Source organism: Ochotona princeps, chromosome X, assembly GCF_030435755.1.
Source record: "Ochotona princeps isolate mOchPri1 chromosome X, mOchPri1.hap1, whole genome shotgun sequence".
NCBI classification, from domain to species: Eukaryota; Metazoa; Chordata; class Mammalia; order Lagomorpha; family Ochotonidae; genus Ochotona; species Ochotona princeps.
The window spans coordinates 67,340,296-67,367,556 of record NC_080865.1 but is presented as its reverse complement, the minus strand read 5'-3'; the positions used below and the strand labels follow the sequence as shown (position 1 = coordinate 67,367,556).

Here is a 27,261-nt window from a genome sequence, read left to right as displayed (position 1 = left end):
AATTTTGATGGACTCATTGAGGATTTACATATCTAAATTCATGTCATCTACAGTGACAATTTGACCCTCCACTCCTCTTTGCTTTTTTCAATGACCTTTATTTCTTCTCTTGCTTAGATCTTTCAGGTTTTTTTTCTTTTTTTAAAGATTTTATTCATTTTTATTACAGCCAGATATACACAGAGGAGGAGAGACAGAGAGGAAGATCTTCCATCCGATGGTTCACTCCGCAAGTGAGCCGCAACGGGCCGATGCGTGCCAATCTGAAGCCGGGAACCTGGAACCTCTTCCGGGTCTCCCATGCGGGTGCAGGGTCCCAATGCATTGGGCCGTCCTCAACTGCTTTCCCAGGCCACAAGCAGGGAGCTGGATGGGAAGTAGAGCTGCCGGGATTAGAACCGGCGCCCATATGGGATCCCGGGGCTTTCAAGGCGAGGACTTTAGCCGCTAGGCCACGCCGCCGGGCCCGATCTTTCAGTTTTGTATCGAATAAAAGTGGTGAAATTGGATATTGTTTCTTGTCCCAAACCTTAGAAGGCCTTCAACTTATCCCCATTCAATATGAAATTAATTAACTGTTGACTTATTATATATGACCTTTCTTCTGTGGAAGTATATTCCTTTTATGATTAATTTATTCAGCCTCTTAACGATTAAGAAATGTTGGCTGTTGTCACATACCTTTTATGCACTCGTAAAGATGAGCATCATTTTGTTAATGTAGTGTATTACAATTATTCATTTGCATACATTGATCCATTCTTGTATCTCTTAGATGAATCCCACTTGATTACGATGGATGATCTTTCCAATGTGCTGCTGGGTTCAATTTTCTAATATTTTGTTGAAGGTTTTGGAATCTATGTTCCTTTTGCTTTTATCTTTGTCTAGGTTATGCATCAAGATACTGCTGGCTTTACATAATCAGTTTGGAAGAATTATCTCTTACTTCCTGGAAGAATTTAAGAATAATTGTCATGAATTATATTTAAATGTGTGATTGAACTTAGTATTTAAACTACCTGATACCAGGCTTTTAGGAGAGACTTTCATTATTGATTCCATTTCACTATTCCTCATTGGTCTATTAAGGAGATCTATTTTTTCATGGTTCAGATGAGTAAGGTATACATTTATACGAATTTGTTCCTTTCTTATTGTGTGTAAATTTTCTTGCCATACAACTGTTCATAATAATTTTTGACAATACTTTGTATTTCTCTGTTCTAAGAAAATGAAGCAACATAACTCCAGTGAGTTCTAGTTTATTTGTGAGAAAAGAAATAGCCGATTTGAGCTCATTGTCATCATCTGCCTTTATTTGTGAGTACTCATTCTAAAATTCTAAGAAGTCTGCTTATCTGTTATGATTCTGTGAACTGTTATGCTAATTTAACACTACATGATGTCATAAGTTGAGGTTTGTCTCATGTTCCCTATTGGCATCTTGATGCTGTTTTGGCCCTAGGAGATGACCAAAATCGGAATAGTTCCAAATTTGCAGTTGGAAATTAACTTGGGAAGCATTCAAAAGGGTGGTGTATTCCTTCAGGCCTCTTACTCAGACCAGGATAGGCTCTGATGCCTAGTTCTGTGACCACCAAAGCCACAATGCCAGATCATGCTTATATCATAGGATATGGGGTTTCAACTAAAACCCATGTTTCTGTGGTCTGTCAACCAAAAGAAATTTTTTAAAATTTCTGACTTAATCACAATGATTGAGATGATGCCTCAATTCTCGCTACCTCTACTTTGTTGCCATGTCACTAAAGGTATATTTTTGAAGTTTTACATACATATATTCATATGTAAGAATTGCAAACTTCTTTTTGAGCTGCTTTTATCACATTTATTTTTAAAACTTTTTCGTCAAAAACAAGATAAAAGATTTCATGCACTTCATTGAAAAAAAATCTAAGAATAGAATTGGTACTTTATCCCTATCTCCTATTTCCTTTCTTTTATTTGAATTCTTTGTGATAGCATAGTTGCAGTTTACTTTATAATGGCAGGCTTGATACTACCCTAAATAAAGAATCCTACACTAAAAAGCAGGAAAAAAAACTGTTCCACAGGAATATATATACGTAATATATAAACAATCAAATAAAAATAATCTAATTTCCATCACATTTTTTGTACTCTATATATTTGTTACAATATCAGAGAGAAATCATACTAGTTGCAACCATTTTATTGCAAAAGATAGGACTTCATTCTTTTTCATGACTGAGTAGTATTCTACAGTGTATACATATCAACTTTTCTTTTTTTTTTTTAATTTATTTTATTTTTATTACAAAGTCAGATACACTGAGAGGAGGAGAGATAGAGAGGAAGTGGAGCTGCCGGGATTAGAACCAGCGGCCATATGGGATCAAGGCGAGGACCTCAGCCACTAGGCCACGCCGCCAAGCCCGAACTTTTCTTTTTTTTTAACCAAATTATCTGTTGATAGGCATTTGGGTTGATCCCATACCTTAGTTATTATGAGCTGAGGTTCAGTAAACATGAAGATACAGATAACGTTTTCATAATCAGATTTTTTTTTGAATGTATGCCTATGAGTGGGAAGCCTAGATCGTACAGCTGATCTGTTTTCAGATTTCTGATGAATTTCTATATTGTCCTCTATAATTGCTACACTAGTTTATGTTCCCACCAACTGTTTGGAGACTTTATTCCACATATCTTCATGAACATTTGTTTTTTTTTTTTTATTTTTGGACAGTAACTGCTCTAAATGGTGTTAAACCTCATTGTGGTTTTTATTCACATAATGTACATGATATCTAGTAATCCTGAGCATTTTTCTTGTGTCTTTTAGCCATTTTCCCATAATCCCTCGAGAAATGCCTGTTCTTATCTTGTGACAAATTAGTTGGATTTTTGGTGTTGTTGAGTTTCTTGAGCTCCTTAAATATTGTTATCATTAACTCTTCACCAGATGTTCATTTTGCAAATATTCTCTCCCATTTTGTTCACTGCCTTTTCAGTTTGCTGAGTGTTTCCTTTGCTGTACAGATGCTTCTTAACTTGATAAAATCCGTTTTGTCTATTTCTGCTTTTACTGCATGTGCTTCTGGGATATTATTTAAGGAGTCATTGCCTATGTCAGTGTCTTTCAGTGTTTCTCCCATGATTTCCTGTAGTAATATGATATCAGATCATAGATTTAAATTCTTGATTCATTGTGATTTGATTTTTGTGTAGTATGAAAGATAAGAAAATCTTGTTTCATACTTCTGGTGTAGAAATCCAGTTTTCCCAACACCATTTGTGAAATAATTGTCCTTTCTCCAGAGAATGATTTTAACTCATTTGTCAAAAATAAGTTGGTTGTAGATGCACATAGACTAGTATTTTTTATAACATAATGACTAACATAAAAAAAACATAATGACTAACATAAGAGCTCTGATTGACAAATAGCATTAAAGACAGGGGGAGCCACGTTGGGTTAGATATGGATATGCTCATAAAGGTCGTAAAAGAAAAGCTAATGTTGTCACAGAAATAAAGAATATTTTATGGGCATATTAAGTTTCAAAAGCCACGGAAAAGTATTTCTTATCTTGAGAATGCAACAATATAGGCCTCCCAACTAGAAAAGAGGAGAATGAAAACAGATAAAAACAGAACAGAATATCCACAAAGCATAGAGATCCACGAAGTATAGAGCAACAGTTAAAGATAAAAATACATATAATAGGAATAACAGGATGATTAAAAGACGGAAAGGAACAGATAACAAATCTGAAATGCTAACCACTGAGAATTTCCTTGAGAAAATATCACACACCATGTTGCAGATCCAGGAATTTCAGCAAATAGCAAGCAGTATAAATTTGCCGCACCACCCCAAGCTACATCCAGATGTATTAATTTTAAAATGAATAAAAAGCATTTCATGAAATCTAACATCCATTTATAACAAAAAATTCAGTAAACTGGAAAGGGAACTGCCTTAACTAACTAAAAATACCTATAAAACTACATCCTGGTTTACTGTGTGATCGTTTCTGTAAATGCTCTCCACCATTGCTATCTTTTACCCTCATTAGACACCAAATTAATGAGGACAACTGATCATGGAACTGAACCCCTAAAATTGATCTGAAGTAGCAAATAAGCTAACATATATGCTTACTGTGCCTACAGTTAAAAATAATTGTTAGTGGGCCTCATGTGAGCTAGATCAGGGAAAAGTCAGGCTGGGCTGACTGTTCCGACTGGTGCAAGCATAAATCAGAGTGGGTGAGGGTTGGTTGAGCTTTGCCGCAGCATCAGCTGGCAGAGGCTGGCACTGGGGGCTAATTCTGCCAAGTTAAACTGCAGAACCACCTGGAGAGTGCAGGATGCAGGAGTGGGAGTGGGCCCAGTAGGGAAATAGTGGGCATCCCTCTTGGGTTACCATTCCCACTGGTGAGCATGAGAACCAGGACTGGTGCAGGCATGGGTAGACAAATTGGCACCCACCAGCACATGTGTGGGCTGGATAGTGGGATTGGTTGGGTTGAAATAGGCTTCAATATCCGTTGACATGTAAGAGAGCTGAATGGGATATGGAACAGACTGGACTAGTAAGCTTTACATACTGGCAAGCACATGAACCAGGATAGGAGGGCAGGCCTGGTGGGGGGTTATTGTAGGTCGCTCTGACTAGGCTGCAGCTCCCACTGGCTTGCGTGAGGGCCTGGTATGAGATGGGCAGAATCAGGCTGGACTGCAACACCCATTGGTTCATGTGGAAGATAGGGCTGGAAACAGAACTGACCCAGCAATTGCAACCACCAACATATGCATAAGCTGATTGGGGTGACAGGCTGTGCCAGACCCTGTACTGGCAAGCACACATAGGAATCAGGCCTGGGATCACCTCAGACGAAGGTTCTTTGGGGATCCATCCAACTGAACTGCTGATCTCAGAACCCCAATCATGAAGAGAAGTGCATGTCCCATGGTCTGACCAAGGAGTGCATGTGTCAAAGCTGAGCCTCCTCAGAGGAGGAGGCTCAGATGGAAGAGTGACAGCAAATCCAGCTACACATGGAGGGTATAACAGTCCATGGAACATGCAGAGGACACCTGGTACCACAACAGAGGATGGAGGACAGAACAAACGGATCAACCACTCCAGCCATGTGTTGGCAGTGAAACTATGGGCTAATGGAGACTCTAAGGTAAACTATGTCAGCCAGTGGATTCTGGAGAGATTTCATCGTGCTTGCCATAGAAAGACTGGCAACAACTCAGAACTGTTGAACTATCAAAACCACTTGAGCAGTGGCCCTGGAGAATGCCCTACATCAGGGACCCTGGGATATGTGGTAGACTGGGTGGAGCTTCTCCTTTTATCTCCACGTTTACCCTGGAGAATCAATGGAGAGTGTTCTCAGGTTCTGGAATTAACGATAATTGGAGTAGGAATGAACTGGCAGATCATGATCCTATGGCAAAACTACAGGGGATCAGGAGGAGAGATCATCAATCTAGGAATAAAGATCCCAGCAATCTGCATGTTCAAATCCAGGTGGATGATAACCAAAGGGTTCCAGAGGAGCTTCTACCTGGGCTGGTTGAAAAACAAGAGCTCTAAAAATTATAGTGTGAGGAGTTCAAGGAAATCATTTTCATTCTAGTACAGATGAACAGAAACAATGATTTTGGCCTTGTTTACCTACATCTACAGATTGAATCTGCTCTTTCAAACATTTTCAATTTCTTGAATCATGCTGACTTTTAAAACTAAAGGATGAATTATTGGGCAGCAGAAAAGATCAAAGCTAAGACCAGGGGAGGCAGATGCTGGATGAAAAGGAAGAGGGGAGGGGAGCTGGTGTAGACCTTCCCTAGTAACCAGGACAAGGCATACTCCAACCGCAAGGCGGTGATGCCACTTGTGGGCCCTCAGATTGGAGAGGCTGCAGATGAGTGACAGGGCGGTGCGTGGCGCCCGGGCAGGACGGAAGCGGGGGCGGCGGTGCGCGGGGAGGGGGGATCCTGTTGACCGTCGGCTGGCCAGCGGGGCCAGGGAGGGGGGCGAGCGGCGGTGACGCGCGGCCGTCACGTGACCCCGAGCTGCAGAGGGACGCAGCCTCGGGTGCAGTCGTCACTCGCGTCTGACTACCAGCTCCCCGCTGTCCTGCGCACGGCGGGCTGGCATCGGGCCCGGGGAAAGCAGAGCAGGTGAGGGCCCCGGCGGCCAGGGCGGTAGCCGCTCGCGGGCGCACAGCGGCGCAGCTGCACCCGCGGCTCTCTCCACACCGCAGCCCTGGGTTTGCACAGTGGCCCCTGGGGTGGGGGTTCCAGGGCAGCTGGGGTGCTGGCGGGCAGAGCAGCAGAGCAAGTTCCACCTAAAGGAAACTCCCCCTAGTCGCTGCGGGAAAACGGTGAATCCGGCGGGAGAACAAGGGGGAGGGGGAGCGACTGGAGCATCCGGGCGGCCGAGGGACCGAGCGCGGGGCCAGGGAGGAGGGGAAGGGGGCGACGGGGCGGTGTTGAGCGCTCGGTTGCAGCAGCCCCCTCTCCCACGTCTCGCCATCCGCAGGTCCGAGGTGCTGAGTGTTGCAGCGGCGGCGAGAATCGGGAGGAGGAGGAGCAGACGACAAGGATAGGCCCAGGTCGGTGCGGCACAGGGTCGGTGGTGGAGGGGGTGTTGGGAGTGCCCATCCAGTCTAAGACGCCTCCCAGCTTCCCCACCCCATTCCCTATTTTCCATTTTGATTCCTGCAGAAATCTGGAAATGCAATCTGTGGGGAAAATGGTAGGCCTGAGGGGGCGGAAGAGAGGACCAACGGGGGTGAGAGGGAACTTGGAATCCAGGTTCCCTAGAGGGCGCATGGTTTTTAAGCTGGAAAAAAACGGAAATTAGGAAAACAAGAATAAGCTGGTACCCAGAACTCTGGTTAGTGAAGAATTGGTGCCTCTGTCCTCGGTGCTGAACCATCAACCCAAAATCAATTCCCTTCTCTTGTCTTTTGTCTCCTAGGAGCTATGGAGTCCAAAGAGGAACAGACATTCAAAAATACCAACATGGAGCTTGTCCAGAAGGAAAAGGCAGAAAAGGCGCCAGTTGCTAATAAAGAGGAGCCGGTGGCCCTCCGTTTTGAAGCTGGCGAGTACCTGGCACCTAGAGGAAACCGTAGACGGTTCCGTGCTAGGCAGCCCATTGTGCACTACAGATGGGATATGATGCATAGGCTTGGAGAGCCACAGGCAAGAATGGGAGAAGAAAATGTCGAACGCATTGGGGAAGAGATGAGGCACCTGATGCAGAAACTGAGGGAGAAGCAGTTGAGTCATAGTCTGCGGGCTGTTAGCACTGACCCCCCTCACCATGACCATCATGATGAATTCTGCCTTATGCCCTGAAACCTGATGCTTTCCCTCAAGTACACCGGGAGACCTCTGATTCCCAACTTTATGCATTTGTGATGTATTGTTGATGTAAACGTTTTGAAGTTACCCATTCCCTTCGGTTCCCTCTTATTAGCTTCTAATTAAATGGTGTATTTTTGACCCAGTCTGTAAGACTTCATTTGCGGAAGAATTTTGCCTATTGCATGGAAAGATGTTATATATTGTGAGGTTAATATATATATATTGTGAGGTTAATAAAGCAGTTTAAAAAAGCAGTCACTGTGTTTGGTTTTTTTTTGAAAATCTTAATATTTAATAGACAAAAACTGCTAAAATTAATACAAAGGAACTGTAAATTAAATAAAATATACCAAAATATCAGTATAGGGACTCATTTCTGTGTATGGGTTGATGGGTTTTATGTAGTTTGAGAAAAACTTTTTTTAAGATTTTTTTTTTTTATTTGAAAAGCAGATTAACACTGAACAAATATCTTTCATCCACTGCTTTTCTCCCCAAATGGCCACAATAGCTAGAGCTGCACCATTCTCAAGCCAGAAGCTTTTTTCCAGGTCTCCCACATGGATGTAGGGTCCCAAGGCCTTGGGTTGTCCTCCACTGCTTTCCCAGGCCATAAGCATGGAGCCAGTTCAGAAGTGGAACATTCGGGACACGAACTGGCACCCATATGGAAAGGCAGCACTGCAAGGTCCAAGATCAGTCCGTTAAGTCTCTGCACTAGCCTTGAGAAAAAGTTTTTAATGACATTATGAAGGCAGTAGAAACAAATAAATATTTGTTTACTGAATTTCAGTATTTTGGCTGGTGAATTGATGGGATTTTTAAAATGTAAGTTGCAGATGACATTTCTTTCACACAAGTGTGTAATGTGCGTATATTTTCTCCCATTCTCACCTATAGTTCTAGAACCCCACTTTCAGGTTATTCCTTCAAATATTTTCAAAAATATTCAGATTTGGTTTCACCAGTCTCACAAACCTCGCTATTCCCCTTCAGACTGCTGTGATTCTGCTGTGCTTTCTGCCTGACCAGAGGCAGGTCCTTAATAAAAGTAAAGAGGATGACTGAGTCAGAAAACTCTTTAGTGTTTGTCTCAGCTCAGTTCTTGAATAACTAAATAGCCTTGTATGTATCACTTCATTTCCCTAAAAAGATTGCTTTCAGTTCTTAAAGGAATACTGGATTCATTTTTAAAGTCCCAGTGTTTTTTTTTAATTCATTAATTACATTGTATTATGTGACACAGTTTCATAGGTACTGGGATTCTCCCCACCTCCACCCCACACCCTCGCCCCATGGTGGCTTACTCCACCTTGTTGCATAACCACAGTTCAAGTTCAGTTGAGATTCCCCCATTGCAAGCATATACCAAACATAGAGTCCAGCATCTTATAGTCCAGTCAAGTTCCTCGGCTTCTTAGGGAGACCCTGTCTTGTCTGAGGGCAGAACCAGCAGAGTATCATTCCGATTAATTAAAAGCTCCAACATACCGTCAGCCACAATTAACTTCGTTGTGGAATTGAAGTATACTAATCTGCCACTATTCACGGAGGTTTTCCTTGCAGATGTGGATTCATACACAGGCAGAACCTCAAGCTAAATCTTAAGATGGTTGCCAAAATTTCATTTTTACCAAGCTTCCATAGTGATCCTGATGTGCATTAACGTTAAAGGGCTACTAGCATGAATTTACTATGATCTCAGTACTTAAATAGGAGCCATGATAACTAGAAGATGATAAAGGTGAATGTCTGATTTCAGTTGTGAGAACATTAAAGTGTACAGGATAAGAACACTAAAAAGACCTTAAGGTTTGATGCATAAAAGTTTAAAGTGTGTACCCTAAGAAGTTATAAGTAGATATTGTTTAGGGGATATTGAGTGATTTTCTCATTTGTATTCAATCACATCTTTCTTTTAAAAAATAATTATTTGTGCAAAAGAGAAATGCAAGCTGACAACAGATCCCCAGCCAAGGAACCCCTCAGATTCTAAACACAATGTAGACATTTTACCTTGTTTAATTTATTTCATGTTACCCTAGGATATGTTGTGCAGACCCTGATGTAATTATCTTGCTATTAGAGTGCAAGTAAAATCACTGGATCTTGCTGCTACCCATCATAAGGCAGCAAAAGTTAGGGGATGTTGCAGGCAATTTCTACTTTCAACTCTTTAGCACCCACTGTCTCTCCTTCTCCTCATCCTGTCACTGTTTTCTTCTAGCTGTTATGAAAGTAGCTACCTTGTTAAAAAGGCCCATATAGCAAGGAACTGAGAGAGTCTTCCAGACAACAGCTGGTGGGAATTAGATCCTCAGTCCAATTGCTTTTAGGGGAACTGAATCCTGCCAAACCACAAAAATGAAATTGGAAAAAGATCCTTCTGTGTCTTCAAAAAAGACCCTGGCCCTAGAAAGGATCTTGAATGTAGCTTTGTGAAAGACCTTGAGGTACAGATAACCCACACTCACACTTCTGAGTCATTGGGAAATAAATGTGCATTGTTTTAAGCTGCTGAATTTTGCAGTAATTTGTAACATAGTAATAGATAACTAATACAATATGTATCCCTAAAAGATAATGCCATTTTAAAAACACAATCACAGCACTGTTATATCAAAATGGATGTGTCCAGTGTTCAAATTCCCCTTTGTGTCATAATGTCAACTCTAAACTATAGACATATCTCACCAACATAGATCAGTAGAAACTATATCTCACGGATTTTGACTTTTCTTTAAAGTTTCATCTCTTCAAAACACTTTCTCATTAAATTTTTCAATGACTTATAGATTGTACAGTAACATCATTTTCTTCAAGAAGGCTCTTAATTTTCTTTCTCATTTCTTAAGTGACACATTAGTCATTCATGAACATGTTATTTAACTTCATGGCATTGTTAATTTCTTTTTTTCCTTCCTGTTATTGATTTTGTTTCGTGATTTTTCATTTAAGGAGGTGCATAGTAACTGTATAATTGATACTATCATATCCAGATGTGAAGATACAATGCAGTATGCATCTCTACTTCCAGACAAAAATGGACTCCCAATAAAAATGTTTACATATATCTTAACAATAAGGTGCTGGAATCTCTGCCATTGTCCATGCTCGCCATGATGGACATATGACCGTTTATGAAGAACGATACTATAGTAATGATATAGGGGAACTCAGTGAGGGAAGATTGGGAAGGAGGTAAGTGAAATGGCAAGGCCTATTGAACTATATCATATAATGATAATAATAATAATAATAAGAGGAAAACTATATAAATTAACACAATATAAATTAGTTGCCTGAAAATTCAAAATGACAGAAACAAGTTAGTGCAAAACTTTAGACTGAGAAACTGGCAAAAGTGTACATATTTGAAAAACAGCATCAGATGCCACATAGGCCTATGTCTACAGACTCTGAAAGTCTAGCAAACTCTCACAGAAAAGGTGGTTATATGAAATGAAGTCTAAAGCTGAGTTCAAGGAGAAACATCACATATATAACCGGGTAAGCTAAACCAGTCATTTGGTGTTCTTACACCTTCGTTTTGCAGAGCTCTGAGGAAAACAATTATGCTTAATCAGATGTGTCAAAATAGCCTGTTTATTAGAAAAAAAAATCCACTAGAAAAAGTGGCTTCTATACCAAAAAATTTGGAAATGAAGGCATAAATTGTAAGATTACCAATCATCCTTGTATTTGAGTAAATATCTGAAATGTGAAATCACATTTCAATTCTACTAGAGGAAATGTGGGGTTGACACAACAGGGTGAACCATCAGACATAAGCAACCATTGCATTATTCAGTTTCATTCACTAAGGCATAGAATATGTCACAAAAGGAGCCATTTTTTTTCAGAAGCACAAGATTTAGGGGATTAATATAAGTGCAGGTCTTCAAGTACTCAAATACCAGTAATATGAATATTTCAGAAGAAGTATAAATTGGTAAATCTAAAAGCCAATGGACATAATTTTCTATCTCTGTGAATAAGGCAAGAAATTCTCTAAATATAATGCTGAAAGGTTTGAGAACATTTGATATTTCAATAGATGTCACATGGAAGTAACACAGGAAGACAGGGTCATAAAACTGCCCCAGGAAGAAATAATAATAATAATAATAATAATAATAATAATAATACACCTACAGAAGAAGGGTCTTAGAAACCCCTTGAGTGGCATGGTGTTAAAACAGATGTAGAAGACCAGGAACAAAATTTAAAAATGTATCAGGGGGGCTCAGCAGCGTGGCCTAGTGGCTAAGGTCCTCGCCTTGATCCCATATGGCTGCTGGTTCTAATCCCGGCAGCTCCACTTCCTCTCTCTATCGCTCCTCCTCTCAGTATATCTGACTTTGTAATAAAAATAAAATAAATCTTTAAAAAAAATGTATCATGGAAGAGCGGGTTGGGGATAAAAAGTGGTATAAGGAGAAGGATGCAAAAACAGAGCACAAAATAGTACAGAATGAACTGAAGGGGTTCTGATCATCATATTCAGCTATATTCAGAACAGTGTTAATGCACGAACACTGAATCTTTTGTAACAGGTTTTACATTTTTTGTTAAAGATTTATTCATTTTTATTGCAAAGTCAGATATACAAAGAGGAGGAGAGACAAAGAGGAAGATCTTCTGTCGTTGATTCACTCCCTAAGTGGCCTCAATGGCCAGAGCTGAGCCGATTCAAAGCCAGGAGCTTGAAGCCTCTTCAAGGTTTCCCCCCACCCCACTCCCCGGGTGGGTGCAGGATCCCAAAGCTTTGGGCCTTCCTTGACTATTTTCCCAGGCCACAAGCAGGGAGCTGGATGGGAAGTGGGGCTGCCGGGATTAGAATCAGCACCCATGAGGAATCCCAGCGCATGCAAGGCAAGGACACTAGCCACTAGGCCACCACAGCGGGCCCTATAACAGGTTTTAAAAAGGAAAATAAAAACTAGTTTTCAGTTAGGGGAAGGAATTTATAGTAAGGTTCTAACAGAAATGGAAAATAAAATTGTGAAAGTCAATGTAGTATTCATCACACACATTATAGATCACTGCAATCTACTGAAGGAGTTAGTATAAAAGCTTAGGTTCTTAAATAAAATATTTACAGCACCAAAAGAAAATGCAGATGAACAAATATAAAGACAAGCTTTTAAACAATTTACAACTATCCTCTAACAGAAAATCCAGATACCTTAACTGTCACAAAGAAGTGGTACACTGATAAAAGTTTTATAGTATTTATCTGAATGGAAGAGAGGGAGGGAAGAGGAGAATGGCACAGAGACAGATAAGAATGCTTGCATCTGCTGTTTCACTCTTCAAAGATCCACAAACATCCAAACTGAAGCCAATCCAGGTCTCTGTGTGGGATCATCTGTTGCTTCCAGGAATCTGAATTAGCAGAAAGCTGGATCAGAATTGGAGCATGGATTCAAAACGAGGTACTTCAATTTTGAATGCATAATTTTCAAGTGGCATCCTAACCAGTACACCAAATGACTGTCTCCTGGTAAATGTCTAATCATTTACTATCCAGTGAATTACTTGTCGTGTTAGCCTATTTCACAGTGTAGATATTCTTACTAAGCTTGATTTCCAGTTTCCAAGATGATGTCACAATTTGTAGAGCTGAGACATGTGTAATCAGCTGCTGAGAATCCATCATTGTATTAGATATTTCTCCCAACATGATGATTAAAATAGGGACAATACCATGCAAGGAAAATATAAAATAAAATCAAAGGAAGGAAAAAAAAAGTTCTAAAGGAGATATAGAATGAGTGTATAAAGGAGGAAAGATGAAAGAAAAAAGAGCCCCCAAACAGACAATCTTAATGTATGCTGTAGTTTTGTAAGTAAATGGGACTAGAGGAGAGAGAAGAAAAGAGGAAGAGGAGAGGGGGACAGTGGGAAAGCAAAAGAGAAGAAGAAAGGGGCAGATGCCGATTCCATACACATGGATATGCCTAGGCAGTCTGAACTGGTTTTTGGTGAATCATATACTTTGAAATTAGGCAAACTGTTTTTTATATTTATTTATTTGTATTGGAAAAGTAGATTTACTGATAGAAGGAGAGACAGAGACAAAGATATTCCATATGCTAGTTCATTCCCCAAAAGGCCACAACAGCCAGAGCTGAGCTGATCCAAAGCCAAGAGCCAGGAGCTTCGTCTGCTTTGGCCCATCCTCTATTGCTTTCCCAGGTCACAAGCAGGGAGCCGGATATGAAGTGAGCTAGCCAGGACACGAACCGGCACCCATATTGGATCCTGGTGCTTAGAGGTGAAGGATTAGCCAGTTGAGCTATCGCACCAGGCCCTAGGCAAATCTTAATTCAAATATTGGAACCACCACTAGTGCTGAGGTACTAATTTGACTACCAGTTTTTATTGCACAATAAATACCACATAAATACACAGTAAATGAAAGAATGAACAGATTGCTTTATGGGGATACCTGTCAAGGAAACACATCAGAATATAACCTTCCACAGTCTTTTTTTTTCCTATCTATGTATAACTCAAACAGAAGTATCACTCACTTAATACATCTTGTACCAAAAAATATACTGCTTTACTCTTGTTAACATTTCTGCTTTTTTGTTTGTTTTGTGCTTTTCAATGTTTGCTTTCCAGTCCGGCATGTAAACCATTTGGAAGTAATCATTCTCATTTTCACAGCAATAGCAACAAAGCATGCCAATAAAATGAAAATCAAAAATTTAAGTCACAGGCAAACTCTTATCCTCCAGACTTGGAAAAAATAAGAGGATCAGAGATGGCTTCAGCAGACCCCTAAGAGCAGAAATGCATTGTAGTCAATGCCAGATAGGGATACTTAAAATTCTAAATCACAAATAGTTACAGCTTCAAATCTCACACTGTCAGACACTCAAGTGTTCAAATTAAGAATTAAAAACTCTAGATGAGCCAAGGAAGAAAGGGAGGGAGGGAGAGAGGGAGGAAGGAAGGAAGGAAGGAAGGAAGGAAGGAAGGAAGGAAGGAAGGAAGGAAGGAAGGAAGGAGAAAGAAAGAAAGAAAGAAAGAAAGAAAGAAAGAAAGAAAGAAAGAAAGAAAGAAAGAAAGAAAGAAAGAAAGAAAGAAAGAAAAGAAAGAAAAAAGAGAAAGAAAGAAAGAAAGGAAGAAAGAAAGAAAGAAAAAAGAAAGAGAAAAGAGAAAGAAATCTCCTACTTTCTAGGAAGGGGAGGACAAAAGCAGCATTCTGATAAATACTCAGAAAATTATACTCTTTTTCAGTAGGTCTTCTTTCCAGATACATAAACTGAATTGAAGAAAGGGAAATGATCAACTTTAAACCTTTCTTTCTAGATGAGGGAAGGGAAATAACCAATTCTGTCTTTCTGTAGCCTTCCTGACTCACCTAATGGGCATTGGGAAACCTGAGATAACATTAAATATTCTCATTTTTCTCGTTTGTAAGGACAATTTTAAGAAGCATGATTTTGGAAATTCAATTATAGAATTTCAGGAAAACATGTTAAGCCCTAACTTTCCTTTGCAAACCAAGAAGAGTGCAGATTTAACTGAGAGTCACTGCAAAGCTCATTGACTACTAGGGTGTTTCACAGCACTAGATGCCTTCTTCTCCACTCTAGAATGACAGAAACATTAGCTAAGCAGCTTTTTCCAATTGGCACCAATCAGAAAAGGGCTTAGCACAAATACTACTACAGTGCAGTAAAAATGTGTCATATTTTAAACTTGAATTATGGAAATAAGTCTATACACCAAATAAGATATAAATTTGATCATAGCAATTGAAATTGTCTTTGGCTTTGAAGCATTTTTAAATTCTAGAAAATATTGAAATTCAAATGAAACAAATTAAAGTTTAGATAACTGATAGTTATAATGATCAAAGTTCCCTTTTATTTTTCAATTGCTACTATATTTAAAGGGAGAGTCACTTTTAGTAGTATACCAAAGTGAGTGCATCTGCTATGATGTGCAAAGGTAGTTTTGAAAGCAATTACAGTGACACTCTTTGTTCCCAACAGGAAACATATCAGTCCACTTTATGAAGCACTACAGACCTCATGTTTTACCAGAAAGTTGGTGCAGAGTACTGTTCTCATGGACTTCTTGTATGACACTTATTTTGTGATGAACACGAGGCAAAGATAATCTATGTTAACAGGAGAATAGGAGTGAACTGCATGGAGGCAGTGTTGATAAAAATTAGGACCCACTAGGGAGTCATTGTATCAGTGGCAATATTAGTCTGCTTTCTGTTGCTGTAACAAAATATGTGAAGCTGGGTAAAAACCTTTATTTAACTCATTTTTGACGTCTATATGTCTAACACTGTGTGGACCCATCTGTCCAGCCTCTGGTTGAGCTCCCTGGCTACATCCTGAAATGAGAGATGACATCATATTGGGAAAACCTGTGAGAGGGAGAGGGGTCACATGCCAAGGTGGGAAGCAAGAGAGATCCAGGGATCAAACTTAGTCTTATTTTATTTTTTAAAATGACTCTCTGGTGCAGAAACTGGGGATCACTGAGATATACACTGATCTCTTCAGAGAATAATTCATCCAATAATTTAACCACGTTCTACTAGCCCAAGCCTCTTGAAGGTTCTACCACTTCTCAACATCACCACACTGCATACAAATCTTTGGGGGCATATGCCAAATCATATAAAAAACCACAGCAGTTGCATTCATAAAAATTAATGCTGATGCATTCAAGATGTATTTACCCCTAGTACACCAAGCATCTGAGAGATATGGGGTTTAACGAAGGGTTTTTACAGTATGAATGGAGTAAAAGTTTATAGGTGTTAATGGCTTGCATCTTTGGCATAGTTTCGTGAGCACATTAGATAGGACTTCTAAATTCATTCAAATCTGGATCCTAAGTCTAAAAGCAAGCATCTGTTTTGTAGACCTAAACATGGTTTAAGAAGTAAGCTCCCAGTAAAGCTAATGAAAAGTGATCTTCACCACGACAGATTGTAATCAAGCTCTCTTCAGTTAAACAAAAGGAAAGGATCCTTAAATGCGCATGTGAAAAAAAAAAATCAATTGACATGTAGAGAAACTTCAATCAGACACACAGATGGCCTCTCAGTGGAAACTCTATAGGTCAGAAAAGAATGGAGTGACATAGTCCAGATTCTAGAAGGAAAAAAAAGGGTCAGCCCAGAATAATTTACCCAGCAAAGCTTTCCTTGTCTTCGAAAATGAAATAAATGCTTCCACAGTAAAGAAAAGCTCAAAGAATTTGCCTCTTCCAGACCAGCTCTACAAATGATACTTCAAGATGTTCTCTTGACAGAGAAAAGAAATAACACTCACCAAAACCAAAGGCAAATGTGGCGAACATCCCAGAAAAACAAAACAAAACAAAAGATTAAATCAGGCAATGAACAACCCATTGATAAAATGACAGGACTGTATTACCACCTATTCATATTAACCCTGAATGTAAATGAATTAAACTCATCAAACAAAGGGCAGAGATTAGTAGACTGGAGGCACATCTCGCCAACAAAGATAGGCAGAATCTGAAAGTGAAAGGATGGAAAAATATCTTCCAAGATAATGGAGAGGAAAATGAGCTGATACAACCATTCTTATATAAAATAATATAGACATTGCTGTGAAAATATTAAAATAGATGAAGGACACCACATAATTATCAAAGTATACATTCATGAAAAAGCAAGACCATAATACATGTGTATGTACCAAATGCCAGGGCACCTAGCTAATAAGTATTAATGGATTTAAGAGGAGAAACAGACTCTATTCATTTTTAAAAGATTTATTTTTATTGCAAAGTCAGATATACTGAGAGGAGAAGAGACAGAGAGGAATGATTCACTCCCCAAGGGACCGCAAAGGTAGGTGCTGAGCCAATCCGAAGCCAGGAGCCAAGAGCCTCCTACAGATCTCCCACGTGGGTGAATGTAAGCTGAGAAAAGATAAGTAAAGGCTTAACAGATAAGGAAAATTCTCGAGGGGGCATACCAATGTTGTTGTATGGTATAGGACAGTATGCACAGGTAACCAAGTGTTGCAAGAGTATAGGCTGCTTCTATGAAAAAGATGAAAATGGCAAAAAGATAAAACTATGAGGTGGGAGACTGCCCCTGGATCTCTGCCTGCTACCTGGTGGACATGGCTCATGGTTTTGCCTACCTGAGGCACAGCTTCTAGCCATGCATGCTGAACATGACGTGTGACATGACTGGAGGGTCTAAATGGGTAGACGTACCTTCTAGCAAATTAGAATGTCATTGTTGGGTGCGAGGACTGTCAGGTACTGCCCTTTTGCCTAATCTATATAAGTTATTTTTTTTAAAGATTTATTTATTTTATGACAAAGTCAGATATACAGAGAGGAGAGACAGAGAGGAAGATCTTCCGTCCGATGGTTCACTCCCCAAGTGAGCTGCAACGGCCGGTGCTGCGCAGATCCGAAGCCAGGAACCAGGAACCTCCTCCAGGTCTCTCACGCGGGTGCAGGGTCCCAAAGCTTTGGGCCGTCCTCGACTGCTTTCCCAGGCCACAGGCAGGGAGCTGGATGGGAAGTGGAGCTGCCGGGATTAGAACCGGCGCCCATATGGGATCCCGAGGTGTTCAAGGCGAGGACTTTAGCCGCTAGGCCACGCCGCCGGGCCCTTTATATAAGTTTGTACTCGCTTTACAATAAACAGACATTGCCCACCAGACTTTTCCGAGAGACTCCTATGGCTGAAGAACGCCGTCACCTCATCCCTCAGTGGCCTCTGGGTCTTCTGGAAGGAATCTCCCCAAGACTATGAAGCCATTAAAAGGAATGAGATTCTTCTATTTACATATGTATGAATGTATGCATACATACATATGTAATTTGTGTGGCAATATGAGTGATGGGATGTTAATAAGGGAAATATTCTTTTTTAAATTTTTTTATTTATTTTTTTTAAAGATTTATTTATTTTATTACAAAGTCAGATATACAGAGAGGAGGAGAGACAGAGAGGAAGATCTTCCGTCCCATGATTCACTCCCCAAGTGAGCCGCAATGGGCCGGTGCGCGCCAATCCGATGCCGGGAACCTGGAACCTCTTCCGGGTCTCCCACGCGGGTGCAGGGTCCCAAAGCTTTGGGCCGTCCTCGACTGCTTTCCCAGGCCACAGGCAGGGAGCTGGATGGGAAGTGGAGCTGCCGGGATTAGAACCGGCACCCATGTGGGATCCCGGGGCGTTCAAGGCGAGGACTTTAGCCACCAGGCCACGCCGCCGGGCCCAGGGAAATATTCTTTAACACTGTATTTAAGACTTAAGAAAAATCTCTCACATGCTTTTGTTTTACTTTAAACTATTTTTATTTGAAATAAAAATTATTTTATGACCCTGAAATATTGATCTAGCCCAAAGAGTGATTAAGTTAGGAAATAATAATTGTCACTTGAACTAAGAATTTTATGTAAATATATATCCATAAACATATGTGTATATATACACATATAAATCACATATTTTAAGTGAAAAAAGCAAAGAAAATCACAAATTGTGTTATTTAACTAAAATATAAAATACATGTGTGCTTTGAAATACACATAGAAAAATAAAGTCACACAATAAACTGTTCTACTTTCTACATTATGATATTGGTGTGGAGGTTTTAATCAACTGAAGGACGGATGTTTGGTGCAGAGGTTTAAAGCACTGCTTGGCAGCCCAGCGTGGTAGCCTAGTGGCTAAAGTCTTCATCTCACACATGCTGAGATCCCATATGGGTGCCGGTTCTAATCCTAGCAGTCCCAGTTCCCTTCCAGCTCCTGCTTGTGACTGGGAAAGCAGTCAAGGAAGGCGCAAAGCCTTCGGACCCTGCACCCGCGTGGGAGATCTAAGGAAGTTCCTGGTTGCCGGCTTTGGATCGGCACAACTCCAGCCGTCACATCACTTGAGGAGTGAATCAATGGATGGAAGATCTTCTCTGTCTCTCCTCCTCTTTATATATTTGACTTTCCAATAAAAAAATCTTTTTTAAAAAAAAAAATCACTGCTGCAAACACCTGCATCCTGTTATCACAGTGCCTGGGTTTGAATCCCAGCTCCACTGCCTTATATAACTTTCTGATAACACACATCTTGGTAAGCAATAGTTGACAGATGAAGTACTTGAGTCCCTGGAACTGACACTGGAGATAGTATGGGTTTCAAACTCCTGGCTTTGGTTGGCCCCTGCCTTAGCTGCTGCAGGCATTTGAGAAAAGAACTAGTAGATGGATGTAAGATTATCTCAGCTCTCTCTCCCTTTCAAACAAAAACATAGAAATGAGTGAAAATTTAAAAGCAACTAATAAAGGTAATAGCAATAAAATAATATTAAGACAAATGCTGTGTATGATGAAGTATTAAAAATGTTTATTAGGCAGACCAACAAGTAATCATTTTTATGTCTGTCCCAGATTAGAATTTCCCTAACTTGTGTGATTGTAAGAATTGTCTGAGGTTGGGACTGATGCCACAGCTCGGCAGGTAAACTGATCCTCCAACTTCTAGTGCCAGCATCTCATATGGGTGCCAGTTAGTTTCCCTACTGTGCCTTTTACATTCAAGCTCTTTGCTTGTGGCCTGGGACGGCAGTGGAGGATGGTTCATGTCCTTGAGACTCTGCACTCAAATGGTAGATCCAGAGGAAGCTCCTGGCTCTTGGCTTCAGATTGGCTGAGGTCTGGCCAATTGTGGCTATTTTGAGAGTGAACCAGTGGATGGAAGATCTTTCTGTCTCTCCTTCTCACCCTAGATCTATCCTTCCAAATAGAAAGAAATAAATCTTTTGTTAAAACATTGCCTGAGGTATCCAGAGGAACAATTTGCTGTTGTTGTTGCTGCTGCTTTCAATTTTATTTTTACTGGAAAGACAGATATACGGAGAGAAGTAGAGAAAGAGGGAAAGATCTTCCACCTGCTGGTTCATATCACAAATGACTGCAATGCCAGAGCTGAGTTGATCCAAAGCCAGGAGCTGGGAACTTTTCCCTGGTCTCCTGTGTGAGAGCAGAGTCCCAAACCTTTGGGCATACTCCACTGCTTTCCCAGGCCACAAACAGGGAACTGGGTGGGAAGTGAAGAACAGCTGGGACACAAACCAACACGCATACGGGATCCTTGTGCTTGCAAAGGGAGGATTAGCCAATTGAGCCATTACTTCAGGCCCAGAGAAGCAATTTGTGTACCTGGTTTTGAAAACTGCTCTCGACATGTTCTTTTCAATGCTACTGCAAATACGTTCTAACTTTATAAAGTAATAATCAAATGGGAAAATAAATTTCACTAATTTTTATATGTAAAATCAAGTTAATTAACAATGAGGAATATTATTAAAAGAAGAATAGCATTCTAACAATGGTTTGCAAGTTGTCTATGTATGATTCTAATCTATGTATTTGTTTAAGAAGTCTTGGTGCAAGATGGCAAGTTCATTTCTTCAAGTAGGGAAGGGAATTACTACATAGCAAGGAAAGAAAAGGAGAAAGAAAGGAAATCAGTTGATGCATGCCCTGTTGAAGGTGGAAACCAATGATTCAGAGCAGGTTTGGGCCAACAGCACCAACAAGCAGGACACAAGAGCTGAAGAATGGAAGATGCGGCAAGGTGGGGAGAGGTAACCCGCCTCTCTCCTGCTCTTCTCAGAAATACTCATGAGCTATTCCAGTAAAACATATGCCTTCCAAAAGAGCCCTTGGAATGTTTCACTTGAATAAGCAGAAAAAGGAAACAAAACAAAACAATTTAAGCTTTTCAACCTTCCCTAAAAAGAACTTAAGTAAAAGACTTCAGAGAATTCATGGAAAACACATATTATGAAGAAACTGCATAAATTTCAACATTTTTGCATCAAAATCAGCATCTTTAACTTCCACAAACATTTTTTAGCTTGTTTTTGATAATGCTTACACAGTTGGTAAGGTGGAACAGGTCGAGGACTAGAGGAAAGCAAGTGAAATCACTAGTTCCACTTCTCGCTTATCTTCTTCTCTATCTGGGGGGAGAAGGTCACGAGTCGGGAAGCCACACCCAGCCTTCCAAAAGCCTCAGTACCCAGGAATGCGGAATGGCCACCCAATGTTAACCCAGGTTACCTGATGTGGAGCATCCAGAGTCTCCATTTCTCCAGAAATTTTCTGGAACGCTTCTCTGGGGTAGTTGACCAATTTCCACAAATATTTTGAGGTCCTCTTGTGAATAACACAACGTTTATTTACTTTCTATACATGATCAGATATCCAGACTCAGAGAACAATATGCACATTCAAGGTACCCTAAGTCGGTGTCAAATGGACACTAGCATCAACTTGAAAGGCCTTCCACTGGCCAGTTCTGAGACTGTGAGAGCACCAAAATGTATAATGATATTAACAGAGGAATAAACAGAAATCCCTGTCTCATACCAATACATATTTTAAAAATCTATGATAAATGAAGAGATAAAACTACCATATTATCAAATGCCTATTTAAGATTTCAGATGGAACACTTGAATTGAAAAAACAGTACACAACAATACCATGATAATAAACAATTCAGGCAAAATCATAAATGGATGTTCAGTGTGTGCTGAACACCACAGTAATTGCTAAGTCACCATGGTAACTGGCTAGCCAAGGAAAGCGTAGAACAAACAACTGATAAATTATCTCTTAATATATGCCAAGAACTGAATAAGACTGGCACTATTACAGCAATTAAGCTCAGAGATTCTTTTGTTTAATAATAAATTCATTTTATTTTTGATGATGTTTATATAGTTGAGAGGGGTGCATGCCCATGCAGATAACCGATTTAGGGTGGGGAGTGTTGAGAATGGGGGAAAGTGGATGAAACAACTGCCTCCAATCAGGTTAGAGATTCTTGACCATAAATATTCCTGAAATTGCAGAAACATATACCTACATACACAAATCCATAGATGCATCCCCACCTACATAAATGCTCTGTCACTGTCATTGCATATATTGTTGGGGAATTAAAAAGGAAAAAATCCCTAAATGCAGCTGATTCAACTCTGACCACACATATAAAATTAGAAGCCACTAAACTATGTTCTTTTGATGATAGATTTTTTTTCTGGAAGTGATCTGTAGAATCATTTCTGGAATAATTTCATGCACAGTTTCAAAATACCACCAATATTCTCTGAAAGCTAACACAGACATATTATGCATCAAATACTCTTCTGTCCTAGAATATCCTGTGTTTTCAACAAAAATATGTCTTATTATTGCAAAATATTTTATCAATAGCAGTTCAGAAAAATACCTTAATTAGCAATTATACATATATAAAAATTTATTTTTTTATTGAAAAGACAGATTTACAGATATAAGGAGAGAAAGAGATGGAAAGATCTTCCATCTGCTAGTTCAGTCCCAAAATAACCACTTATGGCCAGAACTGAGCTATTCTGAAGACAGAAGCCAGTAGGTTCTTTTGGGTCTCCCACGTGGGTACAGAAACCCAAGGCTTTGGGCCATCCTGTGCTGCTTTCTCAGACCATAACCAGGGAACTGTATTGGAAAAAGAACAGCTGGGACACAGTGCCTATATGGGAATCGGAGGTTGAAGGTGGAGGATTTGCCTTTTGAGCCATGAAGCCAGCCCCAACTAGCAATTAGATTTTCTAAATGCCATTTATAATAGCAAGAAAGAAAAACTATTCAGAAATAATTCACAGAAATGCAAAGATTGTATACCATATCAATTCTCCATGATTTGATCCACACAGTCACTGTGATCCGAACATGAATCCCAACAGACATTTTTTAAAAGAAGTTGTTTAAAGTTCATGTGAAAACGAACTTTGCAAACAACAGAAGACAAACACACCCTAATTTCAAGATTCTTGATAAATCTAGAGTAATCAAGACAGTGCAGTATTAGAATGAAGGCACAAAAATACAAGATCAAAAAAACTTAACAATTATTACAGAGGTAAACTCATGCATCTATGCAAAACTCATTTCTTTAAAAAATTTAAAGATTTATTTATTTATATTAGAAAGCCAGATATGCAGAGAGGAGGAAAGACGGAGAGGAAGATCTTCCATCCCCCAAGTGGCCGTAACGGCCAGGGCTGAGCCGATCTGAAGCCAGGAGCCAGGAACCTCTTCAGGGTTTCCCACGCAGGTGCAGGGTCCCAAGGCATTGGGACATCCTCCACTGCTTTCCCAGGCCACAAGCAGGGAGCTGGAAGGGAAGCAGGGCTGCTGGGATTAGAACCGGCGCCCATATGGGATCCTGGCGCGTGCAAGATGAGGACTTTAGCTATTATGTTATTACGCTAGGATGCAAAGGCAATTAATTCAGTGAAGAAGGGCTTTCATTTTTTCAACAAAATATGCTGGGAAATATAACTATCAATATTCGCAAATATTAACTGTGTTTCAAATCATATATAAAAGTGAACTTAAGCAGAGAAGCCAGTACTCCTCATTAGTGGAGAGTAAAACTTTCAATTATGAAGAACAGTGAAAGTATTTCATTGCAAAAGTTAAAAGAAAAATCAGAAAAGGAGGAGGAAAGGTGGGAGTGTGGGAGTGAATGGAGGATCATAGGTGAGAAGTATCATTACGCCCTTAAAATTGTATATATGAAATACACAAAATTTGTACCCTTTTCATAAATGAAAATCTTTAAATAGTGAACTTAAATGGATCGCATATATACATATGTAAGCATAAGACCAAAAATTTCAAGATTTTAGTGTAAAATACTAGAGAAAAGTCTTGTGATAGTCATTAGAAGATTTTGTAAATGAAATATCAAAACTACAATCCATAAGTAAATACATCAACAAATTGGACTTCCTCAAAGTTAAAAACTTCCACTCCTTCAAAGATATTATTGACAAAATTAAAAGACAATACTGACTGGAAGAAAATATTGAAAAATCACATATTCAGTAAGGGATTTATATCTAAAATAATGAAGAACTCAGAAAAATCAGAAAAAAACCCCACATACTTCAGTAAATTAATGAGCCAATGAGTTCAATGAAATATATATGATACATACATAAAATTTTATATATAGATATAATAAGCACATGGAAAAGAACTCAGCATCTCCATGGCTAATGGAACTAATAATTAGATGCTATTATATATCAGGAGAATGATAAAAATTAGACACTGAACACACCAAACACTGGCAAGGTTGTAGAGGATGAATATCTCATACACTTTTGATAACAATAAAAGCACTGCAACCACTTTGGAAGCAGTTTGGCTATTTCCTACAATGGTAAATCTTAAATCTACCCTTGCTTTTCCTATTGCAGTCTTTATTATTTACCCTAGAGAAAGAAAACATATTTCCATAAAAAGTTATATTCACACATGTGCATAGCAACTTTACCAACAAGATATGAAAATATTTTAGCCAATTGCATATTTCAATGCTTATGTGAGAGATATGTGAAAATTGCTGCCTAATATTTACATAGTTAGAAACACAAATGCAAATTTATTGCAAACACATGTTAAATGCCTCAGCCATGTTAAGTTCCTCAGCCAGATGAACAATTAATTCATTACTGTATGACATACTTAAGCATCTTCAAGATGGGCCTCAATAATTATTGCTCTGGGAGCAACTATTAAGTTTGAATTTTTTTAGCTTTTGTTTCTTTCCTTTTTAAAAAGATTTATTTATTTGTTGGAAAGTCTGATTCACAGAGAGAAGGAGATATAGAAAGATCTTCCATCTGCTAATTCACTCCCAAAGTGGTCATAACGGCCAGAGCTGAGCTGATCTGATGCCAGGAACCAGGAGCTCTTCTGGGTCTCACACACAGGTGTAGGGTCCCAAGGTTTTGGGCCGTCCTCGACTGCTTTCCCAGGTCACAAGCAGGGAGCTGGATGGGAAGTGGGGCAGCCAGGACAGGAACTGTGATCCCAGAGCAGGCAAAACAAGGACTTTAGACACTAGGCTACAGCAACAGGCCACCTTGTTTTAATTCTTAATCAACACGTATAATAAAATGATAATAATAATAATGATAATAATAAAGAAAGGAAAAAATTAAGAAATTAAAATTCAGAAACAAAATTTAAAAAAGAAAACATAGTCTCCTGGTTTCAGCTGGCTCTTGTGGTCATTTGGAGAGTGAACTAGCAGATAAAATCTCTCTTTCTCTTTCTTTCTCTCTCAATTTAAAACAATTTTGGAAGAATGAGTAGGCATTTGAAGAAATAGAAAACCAAGGGAGGTCAATGAGTTTAAAAAGTCTGTCATGGAGTTTTCCTGTAGAGTGAAGCGGAAAGATGGTAGCTGGAAAGTGATGTGAACCAAGGGAAGATAATTTTATCATGAAGCAGATTTTTTCATGATTTCGCATCAGTGAGAATAATGAAGCAGGAAGACAGTGACAAGAGAGAAAGGTTCTAAATGCAAGAGACAAATGGGGAAACTGTAAACAGATCCCATTAACCAAAATGGTGTGGAATCAAGCACTAGTGATGTGGGAAATCCGGCTGCTAATTAGGGCTGGAAGCCAGATAAATAGGCCAGTAGTTAGTTCTATGCTGCTGGAAGTCACAAATTGCTGCCTCCCATTCCATATACCCAACTAGTCAAGCAAAACCATCCCCCTTTCCATGATGCATCTATTGCATTCGGGACCTGGATGCATAGGAAACAAAAGGCTGTGGAAGGCAATTGAGTGGTTTCATTTCCATCTTGAGCCTCACTTGGAGGTATTTATAGAAAGAAGGGGACACAGAAAGATCCTTCGTCTGCTGGAATTATTGGAAGTGAAGGAGACAATAGAGCAAATTAAAAATTCAATGGAGGGCCCGGCACAGTGGCCTGGTGGCTAAAGTCCTCGCCTTGAACGCCCTGGGGTTCCCACATGGGCGCCGGTTCTAATCCCGGCACCTCCACTTCCCATCCAGCTCCCTGTTTGTGGCCTGGGAAAGCAGTCAAGGACAGCCCAAAGCCTTGGGATCCTGCACCCACTTGGGAGACCCGGAAGAGGTTCCTGGTTCCCAGCTTCGGGTCGGCACAGCACCAGCCGTTGCACTCACTTGGGGAGTGAATCATCAGACGGAAGATCTTCCTCTCTGTCTCTCCTCCTCTCTGTATATCTGACTTTGTAATAAGAATAAATAAATCTTTAGAAAAAAAAAAAAAGATCCTTCGTCTGCTGGTTCAGTCTACAAATGGCCACAACAGTCGGAGCTGAGCCAATCTGAAGGCAGAAGACAGGAGCTTCTCCCAGGTTGTCTACGTAGAGTCAGGGACCCAAGGACTTGCCCCCTCCTATGATACTTTTCCAGACCATAAGCAGGGAGCTGGATCAAAAGAGGAATAGCTGGAACAGAAACCAGCTCCCACATGAATGCCTGTTGGTTGGTTCAAGTCATGGCTGCTCCACTTCTTATCCAGCTCCCTGCTAGTGTGCCTAGAAAACTAGCAGAAAATAATCTAAGTGCTTAGGCCCCTGTACTCACTTGGGAAACGTGAAAGAAGCTCATGGCTCTTTGATTTGGATTGGCCCAGCTCTGGCCATTGCAGCCATTTCAGGAAGATTCCTCTCTCTCTCCCTCCCTCTCTCTCTCCCTCCCTCTCTCTCTCCCTCTCTCTCTCTGTATGTGTGTGTGTCTGTGTCTGTGTGTCTTCCTCTCTGTTATTCTGCTTTTCAAACAAATAAATATTTATTTGATTCTTCATTAAAGTGGTTCAACACCAATACCATTTCCAAATACTATTTAAACTCTGGGTTGATATGAGGTGGTGGTTCCTCGTTCCTGGGTACTGAGACGTGTGGAAAGTCATCATTGGCTTCTCCCTCTTTCTCTCCCCTTCCACCAGAAACAACAAGAAGAGAAATAGCAAATATGGAAGCAATGCAT

The 27,261-nt window shown here is 40.0% G+C and overlaps 1 protein-coding gene across 4 annotated transcripts in view; it reads left to right on the top strand.

The window, feature by feature from the left end:
- LOC101520270 (protein BEX1) overlaps window positions 1–7,575 on the top strand; it is a 184,774-nt gene extending 177,199 nt beyond the window's left edge. Inside the window, exons 1-3 of one of the 4 annotated variants that reach the window (XM_004590150.3) lie at window positions 6,051–6,192; window positions 6,554–6,626; window positions 6,995–7,575. In XM_004590150.3, coding sequence (XP_004590207.2) covers window positions 7,000–7,377 — 378 coding nt within the window. In that variant the 5' untranslated portion in view covers window positions 6,051–6,192; window positions 6,554–6,626; window positions 6,995–6,999 and the 3' untranslated portion in view covers window positions 7,378–7,575. The other 3 variants (XM_058658914.1, XM_058658913.1, XM_058658912.1) reach the window with 3 other exon arrangements.
- The last annotated feature ends 19,686 nt before the right edge of the window (window positions 7,576–27,261 follow it).